The 26,419-nt window shown below is 46.9% G+C and overlaps 1 protein-coding gene and 1 pseudogene across 2 annotated transcripts in view; one reads left to right on the top strand and one right to left on the bottom strand.

Moving 5' to 3' along the window:
* The window catches only part of MYO5B (myosin VB), a 275,873-nt gene that overhangs the window by 244,931 nt on the left and 4,523 nt on the right, over nucleotides 1–26,419 (top strand). For both annotated transcript variants that reach the window (XM_006144449.3, XM_006144451.3), the window contains 8 exons: nucleotides 3,354–3,447; nucleotides 5,338–5,481; nucleotides 10,323–10,474; nucleotides 12,404–12,493; nucleotides 14,733–14,883; nucleotides 16,308–16,593; nucleotides 17,137–17,311; nucleotides 21,667–21,747. In XM_006144449.3, the coding sequence (XP_006144511.1) occupies nucleotides 3,354–3,447; nucleotides 5,338–5,481; nucleotides 10,323–10,474; nucleotides 12,404–12,493; nucleotides 14,733–14,883; nucleotides 16,308–16,593; nucleotides 17,137–17,311; nucleotides 21,667–21,747 (1,173 nt within the window). The remainder of the gene's footprint in view (nucleotides 1–3,353; nucleotides 3,448–5,337; nucleotides 5,482–10,322; nucleotides 10,475–12,403; nucleotides 12,494–14,732; nucleotides 14,884–16,307; nucleotides 16,594–17,136; nucleotides 17,312–21,666; nucleotides 21,748–26,419) is intronic.
* On the bottom strand, nucleotides 17,771–19,540 carry LOC102478521 (peptidyl-prolyl cis-trans isomerase FKBP4 pseudogene; annotated as a pseudogene).

The raw sequence follows: 26,419 nt of genomic DNA, 5'->3' as shown, positions 1-26,419 counted from the left end.
GGGTAGTCCCACCGGGAGAGACCCCTGGGGCAAAAGAAGATGACACAGTTGATCCCTCTGCTAAGGTAGTGGGTCCTAGAGCATGTCTGGGGACCTGTGTCACTGGGATGGTGAGCAAGAGGGTGAGGAGAAGGGCCCTGGTGTGCAGCCTGATCAGAGGCGGCTTTTAGAGCATGGTCTGCCTGTGTGCCCAGGCAGAGGCTGGGATCCATAGGCGGAGCCAGCTGCAGCAGCTTCAGGGGCTGTCAGTGATGTATGCTCTCTTGCCCACTCTGTGCCATCCCAGTGGAGCAGGGACATCTGACAGGGTGGAGGATGTGTGTACACATGCACCCACAACAGAAGCGAGTGCACAGGAATTCAGGGGAAGTGGCTCCTGGCTAGAGGGGCTGAGGCCATCATCATTGTCATAGGGCTCTGGAGGGGAGCATGCGATTGTCCTTCCTGGCAATGACTGGAGAACTTTAGAGATATCTTGAGATACACTCATCTTTCAGTTTTCAGGATCCCTTTTGGGTTGGACTCTCTGGACGCTACCTGTAATTTTAGCCTCTCTCACTTTGGGCCTTAGTAGCTCCCTAAGTGTATCAGGCGCTGTGGCCAGCATTGCATTTCCTTTCACTTGTCCTAAAGTTGCTCCTCTCAAGCTTTGAGGAGTCTCAGGTGGATCCAATGTATCACAAGTTAGAGAAGCACAGCTTTCTGTAATTCCCCTTAGAGCGTTAAGAAATGCAGCTGGGACCAGCAGGTGATATGGAAGTTAAGGTGCTGGACTCCCACATGACTGACTGCAGTTTGAGCCTGGACCTGAGAACTTGAAAACGATGGGGCCCAAGACCAGCAGATGGTGTAATGGTCATGTCACTGGACTTCCACAGAGTCAACCACAGTTCGAGTTCTGGACCCGGCAGCTTAAAATTCACACTGGCTGTGCATGTGTGCCTAAAATCCCAAGTCGAGGATGGAGGAGAAGGGATTGTGGTATGGCCTTCCCTCCTGGGAGGTGATTTCTTGCTTTCTGTCTCTCTGTCTCTATCTCACTGGTGACTGCATATGCCCTATAGCAAAAATCTCTCTTTAAAGAAAAGAAAAGAAAGAAAAGAATGCTAAGTTCATGTCCAAAATCCCTAGAGGAGAAAGGAGAAGGGATTGTGGCATGGCCATCCACCCTAAGGGGTAATTTCTCACTTTCCCTGTTTTTCTCTGTCCCAGTGAGCACATACCCCCTGTGGCAAAACCCTTTAAAAAAAAAAAGAGAGAGAGAGAGGAAGTGACTTCTAGGATAATTTTTTAAAAAAAAAAAAGAGAGAGAGAGAGAAAGTGACTTCTAGGAAAATTTTTTTAAAATTATATTAAAAAAATAAAAAAGAGGTACCAGCAGATGGCGTGGCAGTTACATTGCTGGACTCCCACATAATCAGCCACAGTTTGAGTCCTGGACCCAGTAGCTTGAAACTCACTCAAGGTGCATGTGCATATAGCCCAAAATCCTGAGAAGAGAATGGAGGAGAAGGGATTGTGGTATGGCCATACCCCTTGGGGAATTATTTCCTATTTTCTGTCTTTCTGGCGAGTGCACACACCCTATAGAAAAAAATCTCAAAATAAATACATAAGAAAGAAATGCAGCCTTCTGGGCTCTGTGAGAAGGAGCGTTTGTCTAAAGAGCTGGCAGACAACACACAGGAGCTCAGCAGTGCAAAGCCACCATCACTGGCATGGATCCAAAGTGTCCTCCTCTGTTTGAGGTTCCAGTGGGGTGTTGTACTTCCTGGGTCCTTTCCCCAGGAGCTGATGAGACAGCAGAGTTCCTGAAGACAGAGCAGAAGCTGAAGCCTGGTTGCCGGATTCATCCTTCCTTTTGAAGCCTGTGGTGGTTAATGAGTTGAATGCAGGCGTTGGGGCGTTTATTGTCTGCCTTCCCAGGGTGTAGCAGTCTTTGAGACTAGGGTGGCAGAGATGCAGGAAGCATAGTTTGTCTCCCAGATTTGGTGATGTCACTGGTGTGTGTGTGTGTGGGGGGGAGGACCTGGGACCTGATATCAGCTGGAGCAGCAGGGTCCTGGGCCTGGCTCATTGGGACCAGCTCTAGGACCCTCATTCCCTGGGTTGGCCAAGTCACATGGCTCCCAGCATTGGTTTATCCTTTGCAAGAGCAGGAGCCATAGCCAAGGTTCAGCGCAGTTGGATATGGGAGGGGAACCGTGAGCACACAGGCAGGCTGGGGCGACAGCGTAGGCACTGGATTGAGGAGTCACGGGGCCTTTTGTGTTTTTTGGCACAGCTCAGGAGAGATGCCTGAGGGTGAGATGGAGTCAGTAGGGGTGAGGACTCACAGGAGACTTTATGTGCCTGCAGAGAATACTACTGCAAGTTTCTCAAGACACCCAGGTCCTTCCTCCCAACCCAGTCATCAGAGTCCACTTACAGGCCCGTGAGCTCAGATTTTCTCTGTCCTGTCTCTCCTGTCATTTGGGCTGGATTTTTAGAGGCCTCTTAATTTGGGGACGTTTAAAAAAAGTTACCCAGGTAAATATATGAAGTCCCTGACAACATCTGTAATTTGTAGCCAGGTTTGTAGTGTGTGATGGCCGTAACTCCGGGTTGAGCTTTTGGCACATTCTGGTCTTTAGGGCACCCTTAAAAATTAGCACCCCGGAGGATGGTCTCAGTGGGTCCAAGATGGAGTGTTCATTGTCTTCCTCGCCACTCTCTCATCGCCGAGGCTGGGCTCTGATGGCGATGGGGCAGGGGCTCCTCTTCTCCCCTGCCTGCCTGGTCACAGAGGACCACTGCTCAGCTGGGAAAGGGTGACCTTAAGGACGGCACAGTCCTCTCCACAGTAGCTTGCTATTGTAGGTCCCAGTGGGCCAGTTTGCCCCAGTGGCAACAGTTGCCAGACTCAGGCAGGGACAAAGGGGCCATGGCCACTCTCCTGGGCCCTAGGTAATCTCACAGGGCCCCTGACCTTTCCAGCAAAGTGCTCACCTCCACCTGTCTGTCCATTTCTTCCAGGGGTTACCCAGACTGAGTGTCTCTCCTGGGAGGTTGGCATGGCAACCTGAGGAGGCTTGGCTTGAGGAGCCTTGGGATTCAACAAGCGCCAGAAAGCCTGGCCTGGGAGGAGCTTGCCCTGTGGGTATTGAGAGTAGACTCTGACTCATTCCCCACTCCATAGGTTCCAGAGCAGGGAGTGGCAGTCCTCCTGGCCAGGTCCCTGAGCTAGGGTTCCTCAGACAGTTGCCCACAGGCCAGGCCGAACCCTTGCGCTTCCTCCAAGCCAGCAATGATTTCACTCCACCGCCCAGGGCGGGGCTCAAGCCTGTTCTCACGGTGCTGCTTTCTGTTTCCAGGACCTTAAAGAGCTGGTAGAAAAGCTGGAAAAGAATGAGAGGAAGCTCAAGAAACAACTGAAGATTTACATGAAGAAAGTCCAGGACCTAGAAGGTAGCGTGCGTGAGAGTGAGAGCGCTGAGTGACGCGGATGTGGGCCTGGCCACGCCCGCAGGATGGGAGCGGCCTGCCCTGTACACAGTCTTTCCACTCACCGACTTCTGGGGCTGTGCCCGGTCTAGGCGATGGCGGACTCAGACCCCGAGTGGGCAGCTTATTCTGGTCAGGGCTCTGGGGCTGAAGAAATGGGGAACTGAGAAAGCAGCCCTGTGGTCCCTGCCCCTAGAGGGTTGAAAGTTAGAAAGCAAGCCTTTCTGATGTAAAAGAAGCTGTGTAACCCAAGATCCTGAACCACAGGGCGCTGTCCACGCTGTGGGGCATCAGTTAAATGTCCAGCCTAGAATCCAGCCCACAGAGCTCAGGCAGGACCAGAAACACCCAAAATGTTCTCCCTTCTGACTCCCTGCTGAGAATCCAGTCATGTCACTGCACATTCTACCCTGCTTGGAACCCTCTCTCGGTTCCCTCATCACCTGGTACCGCTCCTCATCCCTCTACCCTCAGCTTGAGAGCCACGCCTCCAGGACTCGAGTCTCCTCTCAAGCTGTCTGGATACCAAATGCCTGTTGGACACAGCCCCGCTCACAGGTGTCATGTTGTCTGGTCACCTTCTGTCCACCTGCTGCTCTAGACCGAACCTGTCAGGGTCTGTCCCATTCAGTCTCTGTGGCTCCCTCTCCTCTAGTTCCCTGCATCTGCCCTCACTCTATCCTGTGACCTGATGACTGAGCAGCTTCCCAGACCCTGCCTCCGCTCTAGCACTGTCCCATCCTCCATTCCTTCCTCATTGGCTGCAAATGAAACCTTGGCTGCTGCCTGGCCCTCCTTTCCAAGCATCTGCACCCCCACATGGAGCATCCCTCCAGCCAGTTGGAGTATATATACAGACCACACGCCCACCCCTGGGGGTCACCTGTCCTGTTTGTCGGACACTTGTGTGAACAGGGGCCTAGGGCATTGATGGGTCAGTTCCTTCGCTCCTGATCCTCTCCTCCCCACCTCCTGTGATGAGTTTTCCACTTCTAGCCGCCAGCAGCACCCACGGGGCACCCTGCTTGCTTGGCACTGGGCTGAGCTGCGTCATGACGTGGGTTTCCGTGTAACATGCAGACCGGTCTCCTTAGCGAGATGGGCCAAGATGAGGTTGGGGCCCATCATCTCTGTCACCATGCCTAGGACAGGGCTTGGCAATAATGCTGTGGCTGCCCACTGCTCCTCCCCCACGGTGCCCGGCGAAGGAAGGCTTGAGCGAGTGCTGACAGGCCTCTCCACTCCACCTTACCACAGAAACTCCTCCCAAGTAATTACCTCGTGTGGCTGCAAACACTGCATTTAGCAGGTTCCCAAATCTGCATTGGGTGCTGGGGACAGTTTCTTACTCTCCCCGGCCTAAATTTGCCCCACTACCCATGGGCCACAGGCGGGCCACAGGCAGGCCATAGGCCTTGCCTCCCGCTCTGAGGTTTTTCTGCAGCTGTGTGCTGATGGCCACTCTGGTGACACACATGACCCTAGGAGGGCTGGCCTGGCCAGGCGTGCAGCATCCTCCCGGAAAGATGGTGCCCTCTTTTCTTACGAGTCGGCAGGGGAAAGGAGCAGCCGCCTAGCCGGATGGTCTGGACAGGCCCCCGCCTCAGTCTTCACGTTTTCTCTGCCACAAAGCCTACCTTCGTGTTGCGCCTCCTCTTGTGTGGAGTGGACCCCAATGTCAGGTGTTGAGCCTCTTGGCTCTCTCCTAGAGGATAGCTCAGGCTCAGGAACAGACACCGTGGGAGCTCAGAAGACCTAAATGCCTGGTCTAATCTTCTGACAGAGATGTCCTGTACCCACAGCCTTCAGCTAGAGGTCTCCATTCATGCTTCCTGTCCTCTCTTTCCTCCTCAGCTGCCCAAGCACTGGCCCAGAGCGAGAGGAGGCGTCATGAACTTACCAGGCAAGTCACAGTTCAGCGGAAAGAGAAGGACTTCCAGGGCATGCTGGAGTACCACAAGGAGGACGAGGCCCTCCTCATCCGGAACCTGGTGACAGGTCAGGATCCACGGGGCACCCCTACCCATTTCCATCCCCAACATAACCCACTCTCGGTCCCGGCTTCCAGCTGTAGCACAGTCCCGCCCTCCGTCCTCCATTTGCCCCTGTGCCAGCATAGCCCCCACCCCACCCTCATCCTTCCCCTCACACCCATCTCAAGCTGCTACCCCTCATAACACTGCTTACTCAGATGAAAATTCTTTCCCAATCATCCACAGACTGAGATAAGCTCAGGGAAAGGAGGCCTCTGGGCCCCACCTGCAGTGAGCAGAGATGGGAGAGGGAGCCAGGGTGCCCTGCCTGCACTCACACCTTCCCTGCAGCGGCCACAGCCCGCCCTCCTTGGCAGAACTCTGTATAGGCAGCTGCGCTTTGGTGACAGTAGTGGCTCGTGCTTCAGAGCACTTTCTGCAGTCAGCTGCTCTGCCAAGCACAGGACCCTTGTGCCCCAGTTAATCCTCAGACATGGTTTAGTTAGGCACTGTTCAATCCTTCCTTCACTCTGGAGGGAACTGCAGCTCGGTCAGGAGCTTCCCCAGGACACACTGCTGGTTGCTGGTAGAGGGTGGGCCTTTCTGTGTGGATGTAGAACAGTACAGTTTACAAGTGCTGTGTGATAAGGCCCATGCGAGCACCATCTCTGTTCAGATGTGCCCCTCTCCTTCCTAGCTTTCAGGCCACAATCCAGCTTCCTCGCACATTACCCGAGCAAGGGGGTTGTATGGCCTTATGAGAATTAGTTAATACAGGTGTTCCTCTCTTACAGTGGGGAATACCCTAGTACATCCACTGTAAGTTCAGAATTTTGTAGGTTGAAAATTACCAAATGCACCTCACCTGCCAAACAGCAGGCTCAGCCCAGCCCAGTGTGGTGGGCCGGCCCAAATAGTAGTTTCCCCTTGAGATTGTCATGTGACGTCTCGCTGCCTCTGCCCTGCATCACAAGAGAGTCCCCTCGCTAGCCTGGGAAAAGATCAATATTCAAAAATCAAAGCACATTTTCTACTGAACGCCTATCACTTTGACACCATCCTAAAGTCAAAAAGCCCCAAAGGATGAAATGCGGCAGATCAAGGACCATATGCTCACAGCAAGGTCTGTGCTCCAGCAACCTCAGCAGCATAAGGATGTTGTTAGACATGCAGACTCCCAGGACCAGCAGTTGGTGTAATGACTATGTCGCTAGACTCCCATGTAGTCGACCACGGTTCGAGTCCTGGATCCAGTGGCTTAAACTCATACCAGGTGGGCATGTGTGCATGCCCAAGATTGCAGCATGGCCATCCCCCTGGGGGGGTGGGGGTGATTTCTCGCTTTCTGTCTCTCTCTTTCTGGTGAGCGCACGTACCCTATTGTAAAAACCTCTCCAAAAAGCCAAAAACAAAAACATGCAGACTCCCATGCTGCACCTCAGAATGATGCCAACTGGTTCATATGTTCCCCGTCTGAGGAGCACCAAGGTAATGCATCCACAGTGCTCCCATCATCATGGTCTGTCTTTACTGTCCCTGAGTTCATGTACAATTTCTCAGGTGTGGCTGGGTCACAGCTGGCCTGCCTGTCTCTCAGTGTGCTCTGGGGTCACCCCCCCTTCCTAGCTTGGTCCTTAGACTGAAAGTTTTACTTCCACCTCAGCTGCCGAGGGAGGAGCATTTTCCCTGTTAAAGGGGAGCCTCCTGCCCCTCTGAGTCACTCCCCTTGGCTACTCGGGCACTGTCTCTACAGTTCTAGGAGGAGGGCTGGCACACAGGGTTCTTGGGATTGGTCTTCCTAACCAGCCCAGGGCTGCTTTGTCATTCATGTCAGCTCTTTTCCTTATGATCTGATGCCCCATCTGGCCTCCTGCCCTGAGCCTAGCCTAGCAGCCCCCTGCAGAGCCAGAAGGAAGAGAAGCACATGAATAAAACGGTAGTCTGGTCCTCCGAACCCTGAGCCACCCACTCCCTTCTCTGTGGTGCCTTCGTGGTCTCATCTGTAAAATGGGGATGATGGTACTGGCCTGCCTCCCCCATCCTGTGAAGCATAAGGAAGGTGAACATACTCTGCTAAAAATTGCAAAGCTCTTCTCAAATGTGAGGAATTCAGGGAAGCTTTTGTAGGGTATTTGAAGTGCAGATAGGAGGTAAACATTATTTTAGAGAACTGTGTCTAAGGTTATTCAAGCCCCATCCTCCTGAGTATTGTGCCTACTGAGGAGGAGGACAGGAAGAATGGAGAGTGACTTCAGCCAAGAACAGATTTTGCTTCCACTGTTGATGGTTTTATGAGAAATTTTTGCTATAGAGCACGTGCACTCTACAGAGACAGAGAGAAACAAAGTGAGAAATCACCCCCAGGGGGGATGGCCACATTGCAATCCAGTGGTGTAACCATTAGGCCATAGGCTGGTCCCTGATGAGGGTGTTTGTAATAGTCTGCTTATCCCGGATTCTTTTATAAAGGTTAATTTCCTCTATAATTATCCAACAGTTAATTGTGAGATAAGTTTATCTTCAACTTCCTTAAGGACTCAAACACTCTCTTCAGATATCAGAAGGAAGGAACCTTTAGTCACTGGTGAATGAAACTCTAAGCTCACAGCATGGGGTTGGGGGAAGATAGATTAGATAAAATGGACTGAATAAGAAAGGTAGATGGGCTTGAAAATCATGCTGGGCAGGCCTGTGCCAACACCCCAAGAGGAGGATGAAGGAGAGGGATTATGCATGCCCAAAATCCCAGGAGGAGAATGAAGGAGAAGGGGTTATGATGTAGCCATCCTCCCTGGGGGGTGTCGAGGGGATGTGATTTCTCACTTTCCCTCACACTGTCTCTCATTCTCTCTCTTCCTGGGAGCACATATGCCCGAAGGCAAAAGCTTCTTAATTAAAATAATAATCAAAAGTAGATGAATGGAAGAATTGCTTGTGCCAGACAGGAGGCTCCTCCTTGCTGTCATTGCTCAGGTGGCCCCAGGCAAAGTCATCTCCTGTGGACTCCAAATGGATGGCAAGACTTGAGTAGCCTGAGAGGTACCTAGCACTTGCTAGTTGCTGTGGAGGAGAAAGAGAAGTAGAGTCAGGGTCCCTGTCCTGCCCTCCCACTCCAACATGCTACTATTTAGCTGGAAGGCCCCAGAAAACCTTGTTCAATCACAATAGAAGGTTTCCAGGCAGGATAAGAGGTTTGTGATCTGTACATGGGTCAGGCTTGAAGCACAAAATTATGGGTCAGAAGCCGAAGCCTATAAAATCTTTGCATCTTTCTGGTTTAATCTTATTGGCATTTTCATCAGAGCCACCGCCAACCCATAGCTATCTATTGAACCTATAAAGTGCCCCAAAGTTAATCAAGTACCCAGGGTATCATAGCCTGGAATTAGCATTTAACTAGAAGAATGCATCGAGGAGATTGTATGACCCAAATACCAACTGGAGGTGCTGTCTGCAGGGCCCAGGACAACCCTGGGCAGCCCCAGCAGAAGACTTGAGGGCATTGCATTGCCCCCTTGCAGGTAAAAGGGAGATGGCTTCCTTTCATTGCCATTCCATGCCTGGAGACGGCTCAAGAGTAAAGCTCAATGGCTGGGGATGTCACCTGGACCTAGTGCCAGGTCCTGTGCTCGTCTGTCACCATGCCTTTACCCTCGGCCTTGCCTCCCACTTCTCTGGGCTTCTAACCCCACTCATTGCTTTAAGCCTGGGTTGTTAGTTCCCCCGGCATACTCAGGAAGAAAAAGCAGCTAGACAGCTTCTCCCTGGCCCTTAGTGCTTTATCAAGGGAGGGCCAGAGGGCTGAGTCTGAGCCTACAGTTCATAGTGTTAAAAGAAACTTCAGACGAATTCAGTTTAGCAGAGCTTAATTGAGCAAAGAAGGATTCACAAATCGGGCAGCTCCCAGAACTGGTTCTCAGGAACTCCTGCAGCCCAGGAGTAAATACTATCATGGTCGGATAGTATTTTCAGCTGGCAAAATAAAAATGAAGTACAAGATTAAGAAGTGAATAGAGAAACGGCTGGATTGGTTACAGGATGATGTTTAGGTTTTCTGTTTACTCATGTACTAGTTAGGCTGTGGCTCATACCTGAGTACTCGAGTGTGAGTATGGAGTTTAATTCGGTTGAACAATGGGGAGTCCCACGTCTTCTCCATCCTTCCAGAGCATAGCTGCACAACTTTTCTGCACAAGGGTAAGGGTGTGAGGTGCAGAAGAGAGCAGCCTGGGGGGTAGGAGAGGCTGCCAAGATACATGCCATGCGGTAGCACCGGGTGGAAAGTCATGGCCCGCCTGATCTACTGGACTAGGCATCTGGGCAGGCGCTGCCAGGTACACATTCCTGATCTGATAGCCAAATGGGCCAGAGGTGGCTGCAGCCCTCCCAGCAAACACCATGCTGCAACCAGTCCACACTGGCTGTGTGGAAACTTGCAACCACCAAGTCCTCTGAGGTCAGCACTGCACCATGGAATGCAATGCCAAGGAATGGGGAGCCCTGCCCCTGGAAGTGGAGGTGGGGACAGGTCTTGTCTTCAGCCTGCCTCTTGCCACAGGCCCCTCCTTGGGGGAGGCCCGTGGCATCTGTGTGTAAGTCGTGAGTTCCCTTCCTCTTATCATGTGAGGACTGCTTCAGGATTGCAGAGCACACAATTAGGGGTGTGGGTGGGTTGGTTTGGTGTTTTTGACTGGGAGCAGGAGTTGTATGTCCAGGCAGCTTTTCCGTCTTCTACCTTCTGGGAGGGGTCTGTTTCCAGATGTGCTTCAGGGAAGTATAGAAAACATCTCCACCTAAGACAAGGAGGCTGACAGCCCAGTGGCCCCCTGAATCTAACTCGCTCTCTGCTCCTGTCTGTGCTGGTAGACCTGAAGCCCCAGATGCTGTCAGGCACGGTGCCCTGCCTCCCTGCGTACATCCTCTACATGTGCATCAGGCACGCGGACTACACCAACGACGACCTCAAGGTGCACTCTTTGCTGACCTCCACCATCAATGGCATCAAGAAAGTCCTAAAGGTGAGTGGCCTGTGTAGAAGGTGGTAGTTCATGATGGACCTCGCCGTGAGTCTCTGTGTCTGGGCTTACAGCAGCAATTTCTCTCAAGCTTCCCTCTGAAGGTACACGATACAGGCATAGGAGCTCCTAGGTAACTGGGATGCCTGACAGTTCCAAGAGAAGGGTGCTCAGGTACAGAAATCTGATGCTGAGCTTCCAGGGATGCCCAGTGCGTATGGAGCCCTGGCCTGCTCACTGCCAGATACGTTAGGGAGATATCCTGCTGCCCCTGAGGGCAGGCAGGCCTCGCCCCGGAGAAGGTTCAGGAATTCAGCTGGCACACAGGCCCTTTCTCATCTTTCCAAGGGTCCATGTACCTCCTCCCCAAGGTGGTAGCAGAGGGAACGCTGTTGACATTCATTGACCTCCTCCGCAGTGCGGCAGCCTGGGCCGGGACAGGGCTGCTCACAGAGAGGCGCAGGAATGAAGGCAAAGGTTCTTTATAGTGGCAGCTACTGCAGTGACAGCCTAATCTACAGGGAGGTGAGGCCTACCCATGTAGGGGCTAGGTGGCAGGAGGTGAGATTTTGAGGGAGAAGAGCCCTCAGTAAGAAGGAATTTTAGCTCTTGGCAGGCCCAAGCCCAGGTGTCATTGCTCTTAGAGACTCTCCGGTTCTCCTTACTATCACTTGCAGGAGACAAGCCAATCTGGGTCCCTGCTCTGAGAATGCCAGAGCCAGCCTTTAACCTCTAGCTGCATGCCATCGGTAGCTGCATTGCCGTCCCTACCATGGGCTCCATAGATAGTTTTATCCACTCACCATGCCAGACATACCATCTATATGCTGGTGTCTTTCCAACACATTTCTCCAGCCTTGATCTCTTTCATGAGTCCCAGCAGGTGTCTTAGGCCAGTGTAGGTTAGTCTAGGACTAACTGCAAATGTCACTTTCTTAGGGAAGCCCTCCTTAATCATGAGGTCAATTAGCATGCCTTCCCTCCCTACACACACACACCCAGTCACATTTTATCCATCCTCATTGTTCTGACATTTAAATAATGATCATGCTCGCCTGACAATATGAGCACCAAGGAGTCATCATTTTAGTACGGACACAGTATCATAGCTTTCTGGGTTACTGAGCAGCCTTTTTCACTTAGTTATGGTCCATAGTCATTTTCAAGAGTGTTAAAACCACTGGACGTCTGACCTCTAGATACATGGGACACCATATATTCCACGTCACTGTCATGTTCCCTAGTATCTGTCATGTTGGATAACGCTGGTCAGAAAAGAGCCAGCTAGCTCAGGTAGGTAAACTAGAGCCCAGGACTGCTGGGGTTGAGGCCCACCTGTGTCATGTGTCACACAGCTTTGTGTTTCTCAGCCATGGAAGGCAGCCTGTCCTTCACGTGTGCCCCTGCATGCACGGCTCTAACCTGGAGACCGGGAAAGGGTTCAGTGCCCCATCTTTGGTAGTGGGGAAACAATAATGCAGACTCAGCACTGGGACTCATCCCTTTGCCGGCCAAGTGCCCTGAGTATTGTCAGGGCCGCTCTGGAATGCTGGGTAAGAGTAGGAAATGTGGAAGGTACTAAGTAAGAATTTTGCCATTAGACCCTCTTAATTCTTCTTCTTTTTTTTTTTTTTTAGAGATATTTTTGCTAGGGCACATGCACTCACCAAAGAGACAGAGAGATAGAGAGACAGAAAGTGAGAAATCAGCCTGCAGGGGGAATGGCCATGCTGCACTTCCTTCTCTTCCATTGGGATTTTGGGCACACACACCCAGGGTGAGTTTTAAGCCACCAGGTCCAGGATTCAAACTGTGGTTGACTGTGGGAGTCCAGCCACATAACCATTATGCCATCTGTTGGTCCCCAAACCTCTTACCAGCAGTAAGAGGTAAGAATTTTCTTTTCACGGAAGCACAATTTTCTTTTCACAGAAGCACAATGATGACTTTGAAATGACATCATTCTGGTTATCCAACACCTGCCGCCTCCTTCACTGTTTGAAGCAGTATAGTGGGGATGAGGTAAGTGGTAACATGGGCTCCCAGAAGGCGTCCCTGCTTTGTGTCCCCCAAGGGTAGGGCAGCAAGGTTTTTGGAGGGCCTTCTGCGACCTCAGACGGTGGGCATGTCTTGCCATACCTGGTGCTAGAAGCTGGAATGGGGCAGGCCATGGGAGATCTGCCTCCAGGTACCCTTGCGAGCTCACTCCCCGCCCCAAACCCTGCAAACCAAGTATGCGGAGTTGGTGGAGAAACAAGGTAAATAAGCCATCCATTGTCACAGAACCTATGGGTTCTGCAGGGAAACTCTTGTGACCTTAAGTTTCTGGAGCAGCACTAGCAGAACTCCGTTTCAGTGGGTGCTAGAAGAAAGTTCAGTTGTCCAGTGTATGAGGCGCTTTCCAAAGCCAGCTGTTCACTCCATCCATTTCAACTCAGACGAAGAGGCACACCCTAGTCAAAAATGCATTCAGACAAACCGATGACTTGAGGCCCAGCTTCATGCTTTCACCAAATTTAATTTCTTGGCCTGGGGCCCAACTTAAGCCTATCATTTCATATTCCACCGTCAAGCTCCAGGGCCCAGCTTTATGTAGGACTCCCAGTCCCAGCTTTGGTGCCTGAAAGAACTTTTCCAGGCTCTGCAATTAGCCTGATGACTTAGTGACATGTGGCATATTTTCCCTCCAATTTCTCCAGTGAGAATTCCAGACCTGCCTACTCCCAGATCCCTGTAGGTCTCTTTGACTTTCTTTCATTTCACATAACTCACTATCTGCCCTTCCCAAGGTCAACACATAATGTAATCCAAACTAGTGCAACAGTTTTTAAAGCTTTAGTTCACCTTTTATGTCAGAACAAATGTTGACAGACTCCTTAGGATCATAAAAGGATGTGCCATCCCCGATGGTCTTGGGAATATGACTTTGTATCTTGCTCAAAATCAGAACTTTATTTGATCACTTGCTTTTATTATGAAAGGGTGGGTTAAAGGTTGAAGAAACTTCTTTCATTTCAAACCAGGTGCCCTCTGTTACATAACTTGTAATTATCATATACAAACTGTTACTTTAAGCATATGACTACATTTAATGTTATTTCATTGAGGTTCATCACTTTCCCCAAAATCATGTATATATTTTTAAATAATTATTTAATTTTACTTATTATTTTTTAACTTGACCAGAGAGAGACAAAGTGAGAAAGCAAGCTGCCAGGTCTGGAACTCAAATTGTGATCAGCAATGTGAGAGTCCAGCACCTTAACCACCATGCCATCTGCTGGCCTGCCCCTCTTTCTCTCTCTCTCTCTCTCTCTCTCTCTCTCTCTCTCACATAGACACACATACATACATATATATACATACACACAGAGATATATACATAGATATCTAGATATCTATATATATGTAAAATTTTATATATGTTCTAAATGGGTCATTACATAAAGCTAGGGCAGGAACAAGAACTCCATTACATTAAATTGTTATACATGCTTATATTCTCAGGGAGAAGACTTGAACCCCATAGCAAGACCTGATCTGTGTAGACTAAATAACAAAGAAGAATGAATGATGAATCTTTTGTTACTAATTGCTTTGTAATTTGACATAGTAGGAGAGGCTTTCTTGTGTTTGCCCAACTGAAAATAGGGATCTTTTTGGCTGCTATTGGTTTCCTTTGGCCTGAATTGGTCACATGAGTCCAAAATTTGATGTTAGCAGTTCTTGTAACTTACACGTTATTTCATCTTGTTAATATGGAAAGCTAAGAGGACATGGTGCTGTAGCTATGGCATCATTGCAGTTCACCCACTAATTCTGATACCTGATGACAGAACCTGTTTAAAAATTTCTCATTATACAGTCATACTCTGGGTCATGGCCATATCCTTTAACATTTCAGAATTAGCTGGAATATTGGGGAGAACTCTGGACAAAGAGTTAAGAAAGCATGAATCCCTCTTGCTCTGGAGCTGGTACTAATCTTAGTTTTGATACCTTAAGGAAATCACTTCACCTCAGGGATTTGGACTAGACCTTAATTACCCAGCTTTGACTTATGTGTAAGTTTTACACCTCCTTCAGGTTTAAGGGCCATCACTGAGGACTGAAAGAACTGACACATTTTGTGGAAGATCCTATAGAAAAGCCTAGAGAGGGCCCTACAAGTAAGAGATTACTGAAGTGTCCAGAGCCCTCCAAATTGTGCCAAACCCCACAGAACAGAGAATCTCAGTAACACACACCTCTCCCTCTGCAGGGCTTCATGACTCAGAATACGGCAAAGCAGAATGAGCACTGTCTCAAGAACTTCGACCTCACTGAGTACCGTCAGGTGCTGAGTGACCTTTCCATCCAGATCTACCAGCAGCTCATTAAAATCGCCGAGGGTGTGTTGCAGCCTATGATAGGTAAGCTGGCGACAGATCTCCACCACTCATGGGATCTGAACAAGGGGACCGTGTGGTCTTTAGGGAACCAGATATACAAGAGGACTTCACAAAGTCTGTGAACACCTAATTAAAGTATGAGTTTATTTTGGTGCAGAAAAAAAAATACATTACTGATAGTTTTTTCATAATACACATTTTCCATGAACTGTTTAAAGCCCCCACATATTATCTATGGCCTCCAGAAAGCCAAGACCATCCCAGTGCAGGCGGGTGAAGAGGTGTGTGCTTTATACTTAAGAGGAGCTATGAAATCTTCCACCATCCCAGAAAAACACGTGACACTAGGGTAGTGAGAGGTAGGCGAGTTTTCCTTGATTCCTCTTTCTATGGTATGTTGTATTTTTTTCCAAAGCAAATGAATTTTAATAGCTAATAAATACAAACTCAAAAAGAATACACATACAACGACAGGACATAGTCTTCTTGCCTTTATATATTTTCTCATGGAAAAAAGACAGCATTAAAAGAAAGTTGGGACCAGCAGTTAACGTTATGGCTATGTCGCTGGACTCCCATGTAGCCGACTGTGGTTCAAGTCCTGGACCTGGTGGCTTAAACTCACGCCGGGCGCGTGTGCGTGCGTGCCCAAGATCCCAAGAGGAGAATGGAGGAGAAGGGATTGCGGCGTGGCCATCCCCCCTGGGGGGTGATTTCTCCCTTGCTCTCTCTGTCTCTGTCTGTCTGGCTGGCAAGCGCATACGCCCTATAGCAAAAACCTCTCAAAGAAAAAAAAAAGAAAGTTCACAGTAGTGAACACACATGCAATAAATACTTATTGAACACTCACTTTGTTCAAAGTAGTACACTTAAGAACTGGACATGCAATCAATTAAAAATAAGGGCAAATAAAGGTTCAAATCCTGGCTCTGCCACTTTCTAGCAGAGTGACCCCAGGCAAGTTATTTAACCTTTGTGCTTCCATTACCTCATCAGTAAAGTGGGTAGTACTTCACAAGGCTGTCAGAGATTAAAAGAAATATTGAACAGAATGCACCCAATACACATATAAGTGTGACTCACTGAGTATGACAAGCCGACTAACCTAATATTTACATAGTCAGTGGCGGGGCCAGAACTATACCTACATTGCTCAATTTTCAAACTTTGGACTCAGCATAGGCAGTATGGAATCGAGCTGGTACCTGTTACCTTTGACCCATCACCAATCAACTTAAGTGACAGTCTGGCCCACAACTATTTTATTCCATACAGAGACTAACACATTAGAAATGATTTGCCAAATGTTAAGTGCCTGAGTGTGTCAACATTGCACACTTCCAGATGGTATTGCTAAAGCCAGAGTATTCTGTGATCTAAGAGGCCCAAAAACTGGCCCTGTTCTGGGGAACACACAAACTTCTCTAATAAGGCCACCCTTTCAGTTTCAGCCATGTTGGAAAATGAGAGCATTCAGGGTCTATCTGGTGTGAAGCCAACAGGCTACAGAAAGCGCTCCTCCAGCATGGTGGATGGGGATAACTCATATTGCCTGGAAGCCATCATCCGCCAGATGAATTCCTTTCATACGGTCCTGTGCGACCAGGGCCTGGACCCCGAGATCATCCTGCAGGTATTCAAACAGCTCTTCTACATGATCAACGCGGTGACTCTTAACAACCTGCTCCTGCGGAAGGACGTCTGCTCGTGGAGCACAGGCATGCAGCTCAGGTAAGACGGCAGTGTGGGTTGCGGGCCCCTGCTGATGCTAGCTCAGATCAGAGCACAAGACTGTGTTGTTTACCAATGAAATCCAAATCTACGTGGTAGTCTTTGTTGTTCAGAGACTAAACTCCATCACCTTTCAGCATGTTGGTAAAATTCAGGGAACACTGAGACAGTGACTTGGTAAACAAATTAGTTCAAAATTTAAAGACACTTATATTCTCTAAAGGCTAGAAATACAGTATATATGGATCAGAAAGAAAACTGAGTTTAGAGGCCTGAAAAAACACAGAAGCAGTATGTTTATGAATGTTAAATATGAATTGTTTTAGTTCAATATATGTAATACTTTCCCCCCATTAATATAGGTTCTTAAGATACTCAGTTTTGCTTGATGTTAAGCACCCATTCAGTCACTGATTCATTCTTCACTCACCAAAGGTGAGGAGAATGACGTTAGTTGCATCTAGCCTGCAAAACACAACAGATGTGCTCCTCTCAGTGAATTAGGACTGGCCTAACACAGCTCACCTTTTACCTGTGGCTAAGGTACAACATAAGTCAACTCGAGGAGTGGCTTCGGGGAAGAAACCTGCAGCAGAGCGGAGCAGTACAAACCATGGAGCCCCTGATCCAAGCCGCCCAGCTACTGCAGTTGAAGAAGAAAACCCGTGAAGACGCAGAGGCCATCTGCTCCCTCTGCACCTCCCTCAGCACACAGCAGGTACGGTGGCCCGTGCCTCCACCAGCCATAGTGCTCAGAGCAGGCTGGTTCCCACTTCAAGTCTGTTCTTGCCATTGGTTATTTCTTATCACTGCACTCCCAATCCTCGCATAACATATCTCTAATGACAGAATTCTGAAGTTGCAGCTGATGGGATTGTCCTGAATGAAGCAAAGACCACTGTGGTCTGTGAAAGCAGATGCCACAGTTACTGTTTTCTAGGACCTGTCTGATCTCTCTTGCTCACTTAAGTAAGGTGGTAAACCCACAAAACATTAAGCTTAGGAAAAAAAAAATTGAAACTTTTTTTCCCAATTCACTCAAATGTCTTCAGTTTTTACAAAATAAACAGGGTGGAGAAGAGCAGGGAGCAGAGGCATCAGGCAGCCGCAGGAGTGGGACAAGGGAGAGGCTGAGCTTCCATCTCCCGGGGGCCCCCCCCCCTGCCACAGTGCTCTTCTAGACCTTCGTCTCTGTGTCAGTGTCAGGGTCCCCTGAGCTCCTCATGCCTTGGCCTTGTTCTTCTCCTCGGCTAGCCTCTTAACATGTTGGTGTAGAGTGGCTTTTCCTGGGCACACTGCTTGAGGATCTGCTACTGGCATGTGGCTAGCTGGGCCCTGGTGGATGTGCTGGTGAGGTGGAGCTGTAGGACCTTCTGCAAGTCAGCCCATGCCAGGTCAAAGCCATTCATGGCCAGGTAGGACTCTACAGTGGAAAAGGCCCCTCTCGGGAACCAGCAGTTAGCGTAATGGCTATGTCGCTGGATTCCCACATAGTCGACTGCGGTTTGCGTCCCGGACCCGGTGGCTTAGAACTCACGCTGGGCACGTGTGCGTGCGTGCCCAAGATCCCGAGAGGAGAATGGAGGAGAAGGGATTGCGGCATGACCATCCCCCCTGGGTGGTGATTTCTCGCTTTCTGTCTCTGTCTCTCTCTGTCTGGCGAGAGCACGCGCCCTATAACAAAAACCTCTCCAAAAAAAAAAAAAGGAAGAAAAGAAAAGGCCCCTCTCATCATTACCATCCACTCTAGGCCCCTGTTATGGCTCTTGGCAGATGGGAAGGGCTGTATTTCAGAGGACACATAGCCAAGTTGAGGGACTTGGGTCTTTTGCTGTGCCTCAGCGTAGAAACTTGACTTGTATCCCCACCATGACAGTTGTCTTGTGCTGTAGTAAAGCTTGTTTGTATTTGCCTGCCTTGAAGTTCACAGTGACTTTCTCTTTTACCATGGTGCTCAGTTCTGGCTTCTCTGAACTCATCTGACGAGACTCCTTGGTCTTCTCAAAACTCTTGAGGAGTAACTCCTATTTCAGCTTGGCATATGGTAGGATCTAGAACTTTTGCTTATCCACACTGCCCAAATCATAGCTGAGTTTAAGGTACACAATGGAATGTTCTCTTTTCTCCATGCACTGAATGGCCTTCTCCAGACTCCTCCCCTCACTGACCTCAAAGTGGAGCTCCCTCCAGTCACACGGCTGATCCTTGTTGTACCCTTCCAGTGCGACTTCCACAACAGCACCCTTGTTGGGCCTGGCACAGCCTCCATCCTGATTCTGTATCCTTCGTATGATTGCACCATCTTTGTCTTTGGACAGGTTCTCTCCCTTGAATTCAAACAACTCCACCTCAAACACAAGCATGGCATGGGGGCTGGGGACCCATGGAGGGTTGTAGGTGATGTGGCCACTTTGCTCACCTTCATGGTTGGTACAGCGAAGCCTTGATGACATCCCCTTTCCCCAGGTCAAAGGAGTATTTGTCTCTGCAGTCCAGGCAGGAGTCACACTTTGCACCATCTAATAGCCAGCCAGTGTAGCAGACAAAGCCTCTGTCCCCAGTCACAGACATCTCTGTGCCAGCACCCTCGCGCTTCAGCATACTTTCATCCTGCTAAGGGCTGATGTCCGTGCCCTTGAGGGGCAGCGGCACAGACTGCACCCTGCCTTGGTTGCCTTTATCTCCTTGGTAGTCATCGTCCCTTAGCACGCCATTTATTCTGGGACTGGGTGCCAGGCCTGAGCCAAGCACACTAGGCTACAGGTCCTGGGTGTAGGACATGTGGGTAGGGAGCCTGCAGGTGAGGGCTGTGAGGCCGCCTACCATGTATGTGCCCTGACTGCCATCTCTCACGGCATAGTAGGCAGGCCCAGAAAACGTTTTTAATTGTTAAAATGAATTCTAGAATATTTCGCTTATATCTAGAAATTTAAACTTTTTTGGAAATTGGAAATTAGCAGCATTATGCATTTGCCTTTTTTTTTTTTAAGATATTTTTTTTTTTTTTTTTTTTGTGGCCATGGGGTGAGTGTGCTCACTGGAGAGAGAGAAATGCAAAGCAAGAAATCACCCCCTGGGGGTATGGTCATCCTGCAGTCCCTTCTCCACTCTTCTCTTGGAATCTTGGGCATGCACATACACATGCCTGGCATGAGTTTCAAGTCACCAAGTCTGGGATTCGAACCATGGTTGGCTACATGGGTGTCCAGTGCCTTAACCACCATACCATCCACTCATCCATGAATTTGCTTTCTTTACAATTATAACTTCCTTCTTTTTTGTTTAATTTGCTAGAGGGCACTTGTGCTCACCAGAGAGAGAGAAAGCAAGAAAGTATCCCCCATGGTAGATGGCCACACCTCAATCTCTTCTCTCCATTTATTCTTTTAAGATTTTAGACACACATGCACACACGCCCAGCATGTTTTTCAAGCCTCTGGGTCCAGGACTAGAACGACACAGTCAGTCATGTGGTATCCAGCCACATTAACCATCACACTACTGGCTGGCCCACAACTATAATTTCAATATGGCCATATTTTCACTTAGCCTCCATTTACATTATGTTAAATGAAGTCCTGAAGAACTTTTCCCCCAACACATCCAAATTATATTCTATGATTCAGCTGCAGACCAACACCAGTCTATAAAAAGCAAAATCCAGTCCACATGCAGAGAGACTTTGCCCTCCATCAGGAAGCCATTTGGAAATGGGCCACAGAGACCAACACAAGGAAATCAAACATTTCAAATCAAATGCTGCCTTCTTCTTCCCAACCAGTCTATTAAAAAACAACAAAATCCAAACTCGGTATAGCAAAGTAAACACTTCATAATACAGCAAAGTAAACATATCTGTCTTTACCTTGTCCCCTAACTACTAAAAGATGATATATCACTCTCTTAAGAACTGCTTCCTTCCTTCTATAAAGGCACTGAGTATTTTCAAATTTCCCTTATTTAAATATATTGTATTGGAATGGCCCTCTAATGCAGTGGTTATGCAAAGGAAGCTGGATCCCAGATGGCTGAGCATGGTTCAAATCCTGACCCCTGGAGCTTGACAAGCATATGGGGTACATCTACATGCCAGGTGCATCCGCATGCCCCAAATCCTGGTGGAATGGAGAAATGGAGGAAAAGGATTGTGGCATGACCATTTAGAAATGAGGTGGTGCTTTGTCTCTCTCTCTCTCTTCCTGGCAAGTGCATGTGCCCTCTGGCAATGTGTGTGTATATACATACATGCACATATATGTATGTGTGTCTTCATGTGTCTATGTACACGTAAGTTATGTATTTTCATAAAGTTTACTTTTAGAATGCAGCTGGCATTACATGTGGGCAGGATATTTCTGCCAAACAATTGAATGAAGGAAAGATTAGCTGTTGTTCAAATAAGAAAATTTTATTTGTAAACTCTCTTTACAGGAGGGATGAGGGTGAAAGAGTAGTTACCTGTAATTGAACAAAACTTTTTTCACCTAAGGTGAGGTCCCCCATACTCTCTTGAAGGAACCTTTAAATTACTAGTAGATAAGAGGCTGAGGATTTGAGGCAGCACTTTCTAAATGCCTCATGATCTACAAGCCACCAAGCATAGGGAGAGGGGCAGGTAGGTATACAGGAAACTTGAATGCAATAAAAGGTCACAGACCTACCAGGCAAAACTATGGCCTCTAGTTTGCTGTTGGAGACTCCTAGTATAAACATCAGTTAAGCTCCATCTGTTATGGGTCTTCTCTAAAGATTATACTCTGGGCCAGCAGATGGCATGTTAGTTAAGGTACTGGACTCCTGCATGGCTATGGTTTGAGTTCCAAACCTGGAGGCTTGAAAGTCATGCTGGATGCTTATGTGTGTGTGCCTCAAATCCCAGGAGAATGGAGGAGAAGGGATCGCAGTGTGGTGCAGCTTCTCACTTTCCCTCTTCTTGTCTCTCTCCAACAAGCACTATAGCAAAAACAAACAAAAAAGTAGATTATATTCTTGTTCCAATGTCACATACTCTTTAAAGTTAAAAAGTCTTCTGTTCATTTAACTCTGTGCTAATTTTTTTTTCTATTCCAACAGATCGTCAAAATTTTAAACCTTTATACTCCCCTGAATGAATTTGAAGAACGGGTAACAGTGGCCTTTATACGAACAATCCAGGTGAGCTTAAAATATTCATTGATTTTATAAAGTTCTAGTCTAAAACTGTAAGAAAAATTGAAAATTTAGATTTAACCTTTGTTTTATTCACAAAATATTAGTTATATGCTATCAAGGGAGGTCATCAAGACGTTACATTCCTAAATGTTTTCCTTAGGTAAACATGAACCGTTATCGTATGAATAACTTAACTATATATGCACAAAGGACTGAACTTTTATAATCTCTTCTTCTCAGGTTTTAGGCAGAGTTTAAATATCATTTTATTTGTCATTAGGCTGTTACTAAACTCTAGCACCCAATGGAATTACCAAAGTAAGCACAGAATCAGTCTATACACAAAGGCAACTAAGAAATGTTCTTTTAAGAAAATGATTTGGGGCAGGGGGGAACCAGCAGGTGGTATGGTTGAAGGCGCTGGATACCCACATGGCTGACCATGGTTCAAGTCCTGGACCTGGTGGTTTGCTTTCTCACTTTCCCTTTCTCTCTCTCCCTGTGTCTGGTCAAATTTAAAATAATAATAATAACAAATGGATTTAAATAATTAAATATTTTTGGGGGGAGAGGATTTTTTTGCTACAGGGCACTGTGTTCGACAGAAAGACAGACAGAAAGTGAGAAATCACCCCTCCAGTGGGGGATGGCCACGCCACAATCCCTTCTCTTCCATTCTCCTCTCGGGGTCTTGGGCATGCACTCACATGCACCCAGCGTGAGTTTAAGCCACCGGGTCTGGGATTTGAACCACAGTTGATTACATGGGAGTCCAGTGACATAGCCATTATGCCAACTGCTGGTCCCAATTAAATAATTAAAGGAAAAAAAAGATAAAATTATCTGTGGGGCCAGCAGGTAGCATGGTGGTTAAGGTACTAGCTGTACTCGCACATGGCTGACTGTGGTTCAAGTCCTAGACCTGGCAGCTTGCATTCTCACTTTCTCTGTCTCTGGTAAACTCAAATGCAAATTAAATAATAACTATAACAATAAATTTAATTAAATAGATAATTTTTAAAAATTTATTTGAGCTCTTAAATCTTGTCTAAGATTTATCCTTAGGAATACGCTTGAAGGATAACATGTTAGGGAACTGATTATTTAGATGATGGAAATTTTTTAGTTAAAGATGAGCAACTTTGGGACCAGCAGTAATGGCTATGTCACTGGACTCTCATGTAGTCAACCGTGGTTCGAGTTTCGGACCCAGTCACGCTGGGCACATGTGCGTGTGTGCCCAAGATCCTGAGAGGAGAATGGAGGAGAAGGGATTGCAGCATGGCCATCCCCACTGGGGTTGTGATTTCTCGCTTTCTGTCTCTCTGTGTTTCTCTGTTTTCCGGTGAGTGCTTGTGCCCTTTAGCAAAAAACTCTCAAAAAAAAAAAAGGGGGGGGGGACAAGAAAGGAGGGCGAACCAAAAGGGAGGCTTATTAAAGATACCGAAGAACCTTGAGCAAACATGGGACCTTTGTATTAGAAGCTGTTCCCTGTGACTTACTCTTGAGATTTTTTTTTTAAGCTCTTTACAGTACTTCAATGTAGAGATCCAGACATTTAGAAAAGAGTCCTGGATCTGAAAACAGATTTGACAGAAAAAAAAGAAAATATGAACTTTAGCCTTGTGTCTAAATAGATAGAGACCAAAGATCAAGGAAGGTATGCCAAGTCAGACTGAAGGCGGTTCTCTCTCATAAGGGCAGGGGCAGAAATGCAGTAGGTTATTAAAGGCACAGACCACAGAGAGAAGCAGCCTGAGACACCAGCAAAGAGCTGGGGATGGCATTGATTGAAAAGATCCTGATAGGATACCCACACTGTACATTCAACTGTTTGAAGGGGAGGAAGGCTTCGATGACAGAAAGGAAGCCACTGAAACAGCTGACCCTGAACCCACTACTGATTTTTATAAAGGGTTGATGATTTACACAAATAAAAGTGCAAGTTTAGGAAGTTTGAGGGCCAACCTGGTAATTAAGGGAGCCAGATCCCATATGGCTAACTACACAGTGCAGATCCTGGCCCTGGTGGCTTGAAAAACATGCCAGAGATGAATGTGTGCATGTCCCAAATCTCAACAGGATGGAGAACTAGAGAAGGGACTGTGGCATGACCATACCCCACTGGGGTGCTTGCTCCCTCTCCTTCATTGTCTCTCTCTCTCTGGCAAGCACATATGCCCTCTGGCAAATTTTTAAAAAGTTTCATTTGGTTTTGAATATCTCACACACATTAGAGGGAGAACTGTAACTGCTTATAAATTGGTAACTGTTTGTGGGAATGTAGGCCAAAGGTCAAAGGATGTGTGCCAAGTCAGACTGCAGAGTAAGCAGAGAATTAAGACAATAGGAAGAATGGTACTGGAGGGCTCTATATCTCTCTCTCTCTGTTTTACTCTCTACAAATATGTACAGATTCTAAGTCTCCCTCAGTAACCCATTTTCAGCAACTGGTAGTTCTATCAGAAAAGTTCTGTTTTGGTTTTTTGGCCAACTATGGTTTTATGTTTTGTTTCTCCCTGTACGGTACTGAGAAGTGGTGAACAGTCAGTCCCACCCTCCTCTTCTTGAACTCATATGTAAAAAGAGCAAGCCATTGTGGAGAGGCTGTGGACAGTGTGTACTGACCTTTGAAAATGTTACTTCGAGAGGGTTGTTAAACTCATCAAAGTATTCATGGGAGGATTTCTATGAAATGACTACCTTGGGAGTTTTAATTGATTGACTGTATATACATAACCTCTTGCTGTTGAATTGTGATAATAGAGGTAATGTTTAACTTTTCTGTCCCATTTTTATGCTCTCATTTAGATCTTTCACAATCTTTTCAGGCTCTTTAAAAAAGATAGTAGAGCCTATTGATTCTCCTACTGTAGAGAAATAAAAGGGCCTTAAGTACAATAAAAAATAATTTTTCCCAGAGCCTTGTGCCATTTCAAATTTTATGTACATTTCTAGAGGCAGTGTGATAATAATAAATAATAAATATATTAATAAAGGCAGCAAAGTTTACAGTGGCTAAGTGTGAGCTATCAGGAATCCCAGAGAGGTCATCCTGCCAGGTCACACCAGATCCATCATTTGGTATCTTGAATTAGTAAAGTCTGTTGGTTATTCTTCCTTAAATATCTTTATCTCCTTTAGACTTTTCTCCCTATTATTTCAAGTTACTTTTTAAAACTGTTAAAATCACGTAAAAATTTGACCCATCTCTTAATATGCCAAACACGTGGGTATTTTGTGAATGACACCTGAAAATGTAAGCAGAACTTTCCATTCAGGACCTAGGTAATTGATGAATATGGATAACTCTAGGTTCTGCTGCCACTAGAAAACTATCGTATGCTCAAACTTACTTAGCTATAAACCTATTTCTCAGCATCTTTCAAATGCTAACATGCGTTTACTAATTCAGCACCTGACTTGCATCCAGTCACGGGAGGAGTTTAGATTCATATCCTTTTAGTCGTCTTCTGAAAAGGGGAAATGATGAAACCATGAGAAAATTAGAGCCTATCAAACAATTGCCACCATTTGAAACAATGATGACACCTCGTCCCAAGGAGGAAGAAACAGTTTTCATACTTTGAGCTATAGTAGTACCGATGACTTGTGTTTTCACAAAATCATGGTATATTGATGGTCCTCTTGGAAATACTCCCACAATTCAGTGACCTTTGTAAAAAGTACAGTTCCTACCTGGAATCATGGTTGAGAGGTTAATGTTTAATGTACAGGCACCAGGAACAAAAGAGTGAACATATGATAAAGCTAATATTAATAATAAACATAGCACTTGCCTTGTGCAAGCAACTCTAGTCAGTGCTTTCCACTTGCTACCTCCTGGGATCCTCATAACCTTCTGAGAAGGGTATCCTCAAACCCATTTTTGGCTTGTGTTGTAACCATTTTCTTAAGAATTATTTATTTATTTATTTATTTATTTTAATTTGACCAGGGAGAGACAGAGACCGAGACAGAAAACGAGAGAGAAAGCAAGCCATCAGGTCTGGGTCTTGAACCATGATCAGCCATGTGAGAGCCTAGTGCCCCAATCACCACACCACCTGCTGGCCCACCATTTTAACCATTTTTAAGTGTGCAATTCAGTGGTATTAAGTACATTCAGATTGTTCTAGAACTATGGTCACTATCTGTTACCAGAATTTTTCATCACCCTAAACAGAAATAAACATTCTAGCAATAACTCTCTATCCACCCACTGTGCCACCAGGCTCTGTCAACCTCTACTTTGTAATACTTTCTATTTTTATAAATTCACCTGTTCTAGATATTTCATATAAGTAGAATCATATAATATTTGTTCTTTGGGGTCTGGTTTATTTTACTTATAATGTTCTCAGGGTCCAGCCATGTTGTAGCAAGTATCAGAACTTCATTCCTTTTTATGACTGAATAATATGTCTATATATAAATAGTTTTATATATATATATATAAAAAATCTCATTTATACATTCATCAGTTGATAAATACTAAATTGTTTTCACCTTTTGGCTACTGGGAAGAATGCTGCTATAAAATGGGTGAACAAGTATCTGTTTGAGTCCCTGTTTTCATTTTATTAATCGTCCATCTCTTTTCCTATCCTTTATCAAAAATTGGTATTGGGACCAGCAGATGGCATAATGGTTATGTTGCTGGATTCCCACAGCC

The sequence above is a fragment of the Tupaia chinensis genome, unplaced genomic scaffold, assembly GCF_000334495.1.
Source record: "Tupaia chinensis unplaced genomic scaffold, TupChi_1.0 Scaffold000119_2, whole genome shotgun sequence".
Lineage (NCBI taxonomy): Eukaryota > Metazoa > Chordata > Mammalia > Scandentia > Tupaiidae > Tupaia > Tupaia belangeri.
The sequence above is the reverse complement of the archived record's forward strand: the minus strand, read 5'-3'. Positions and strand labels throughout refer to the sequence as shown.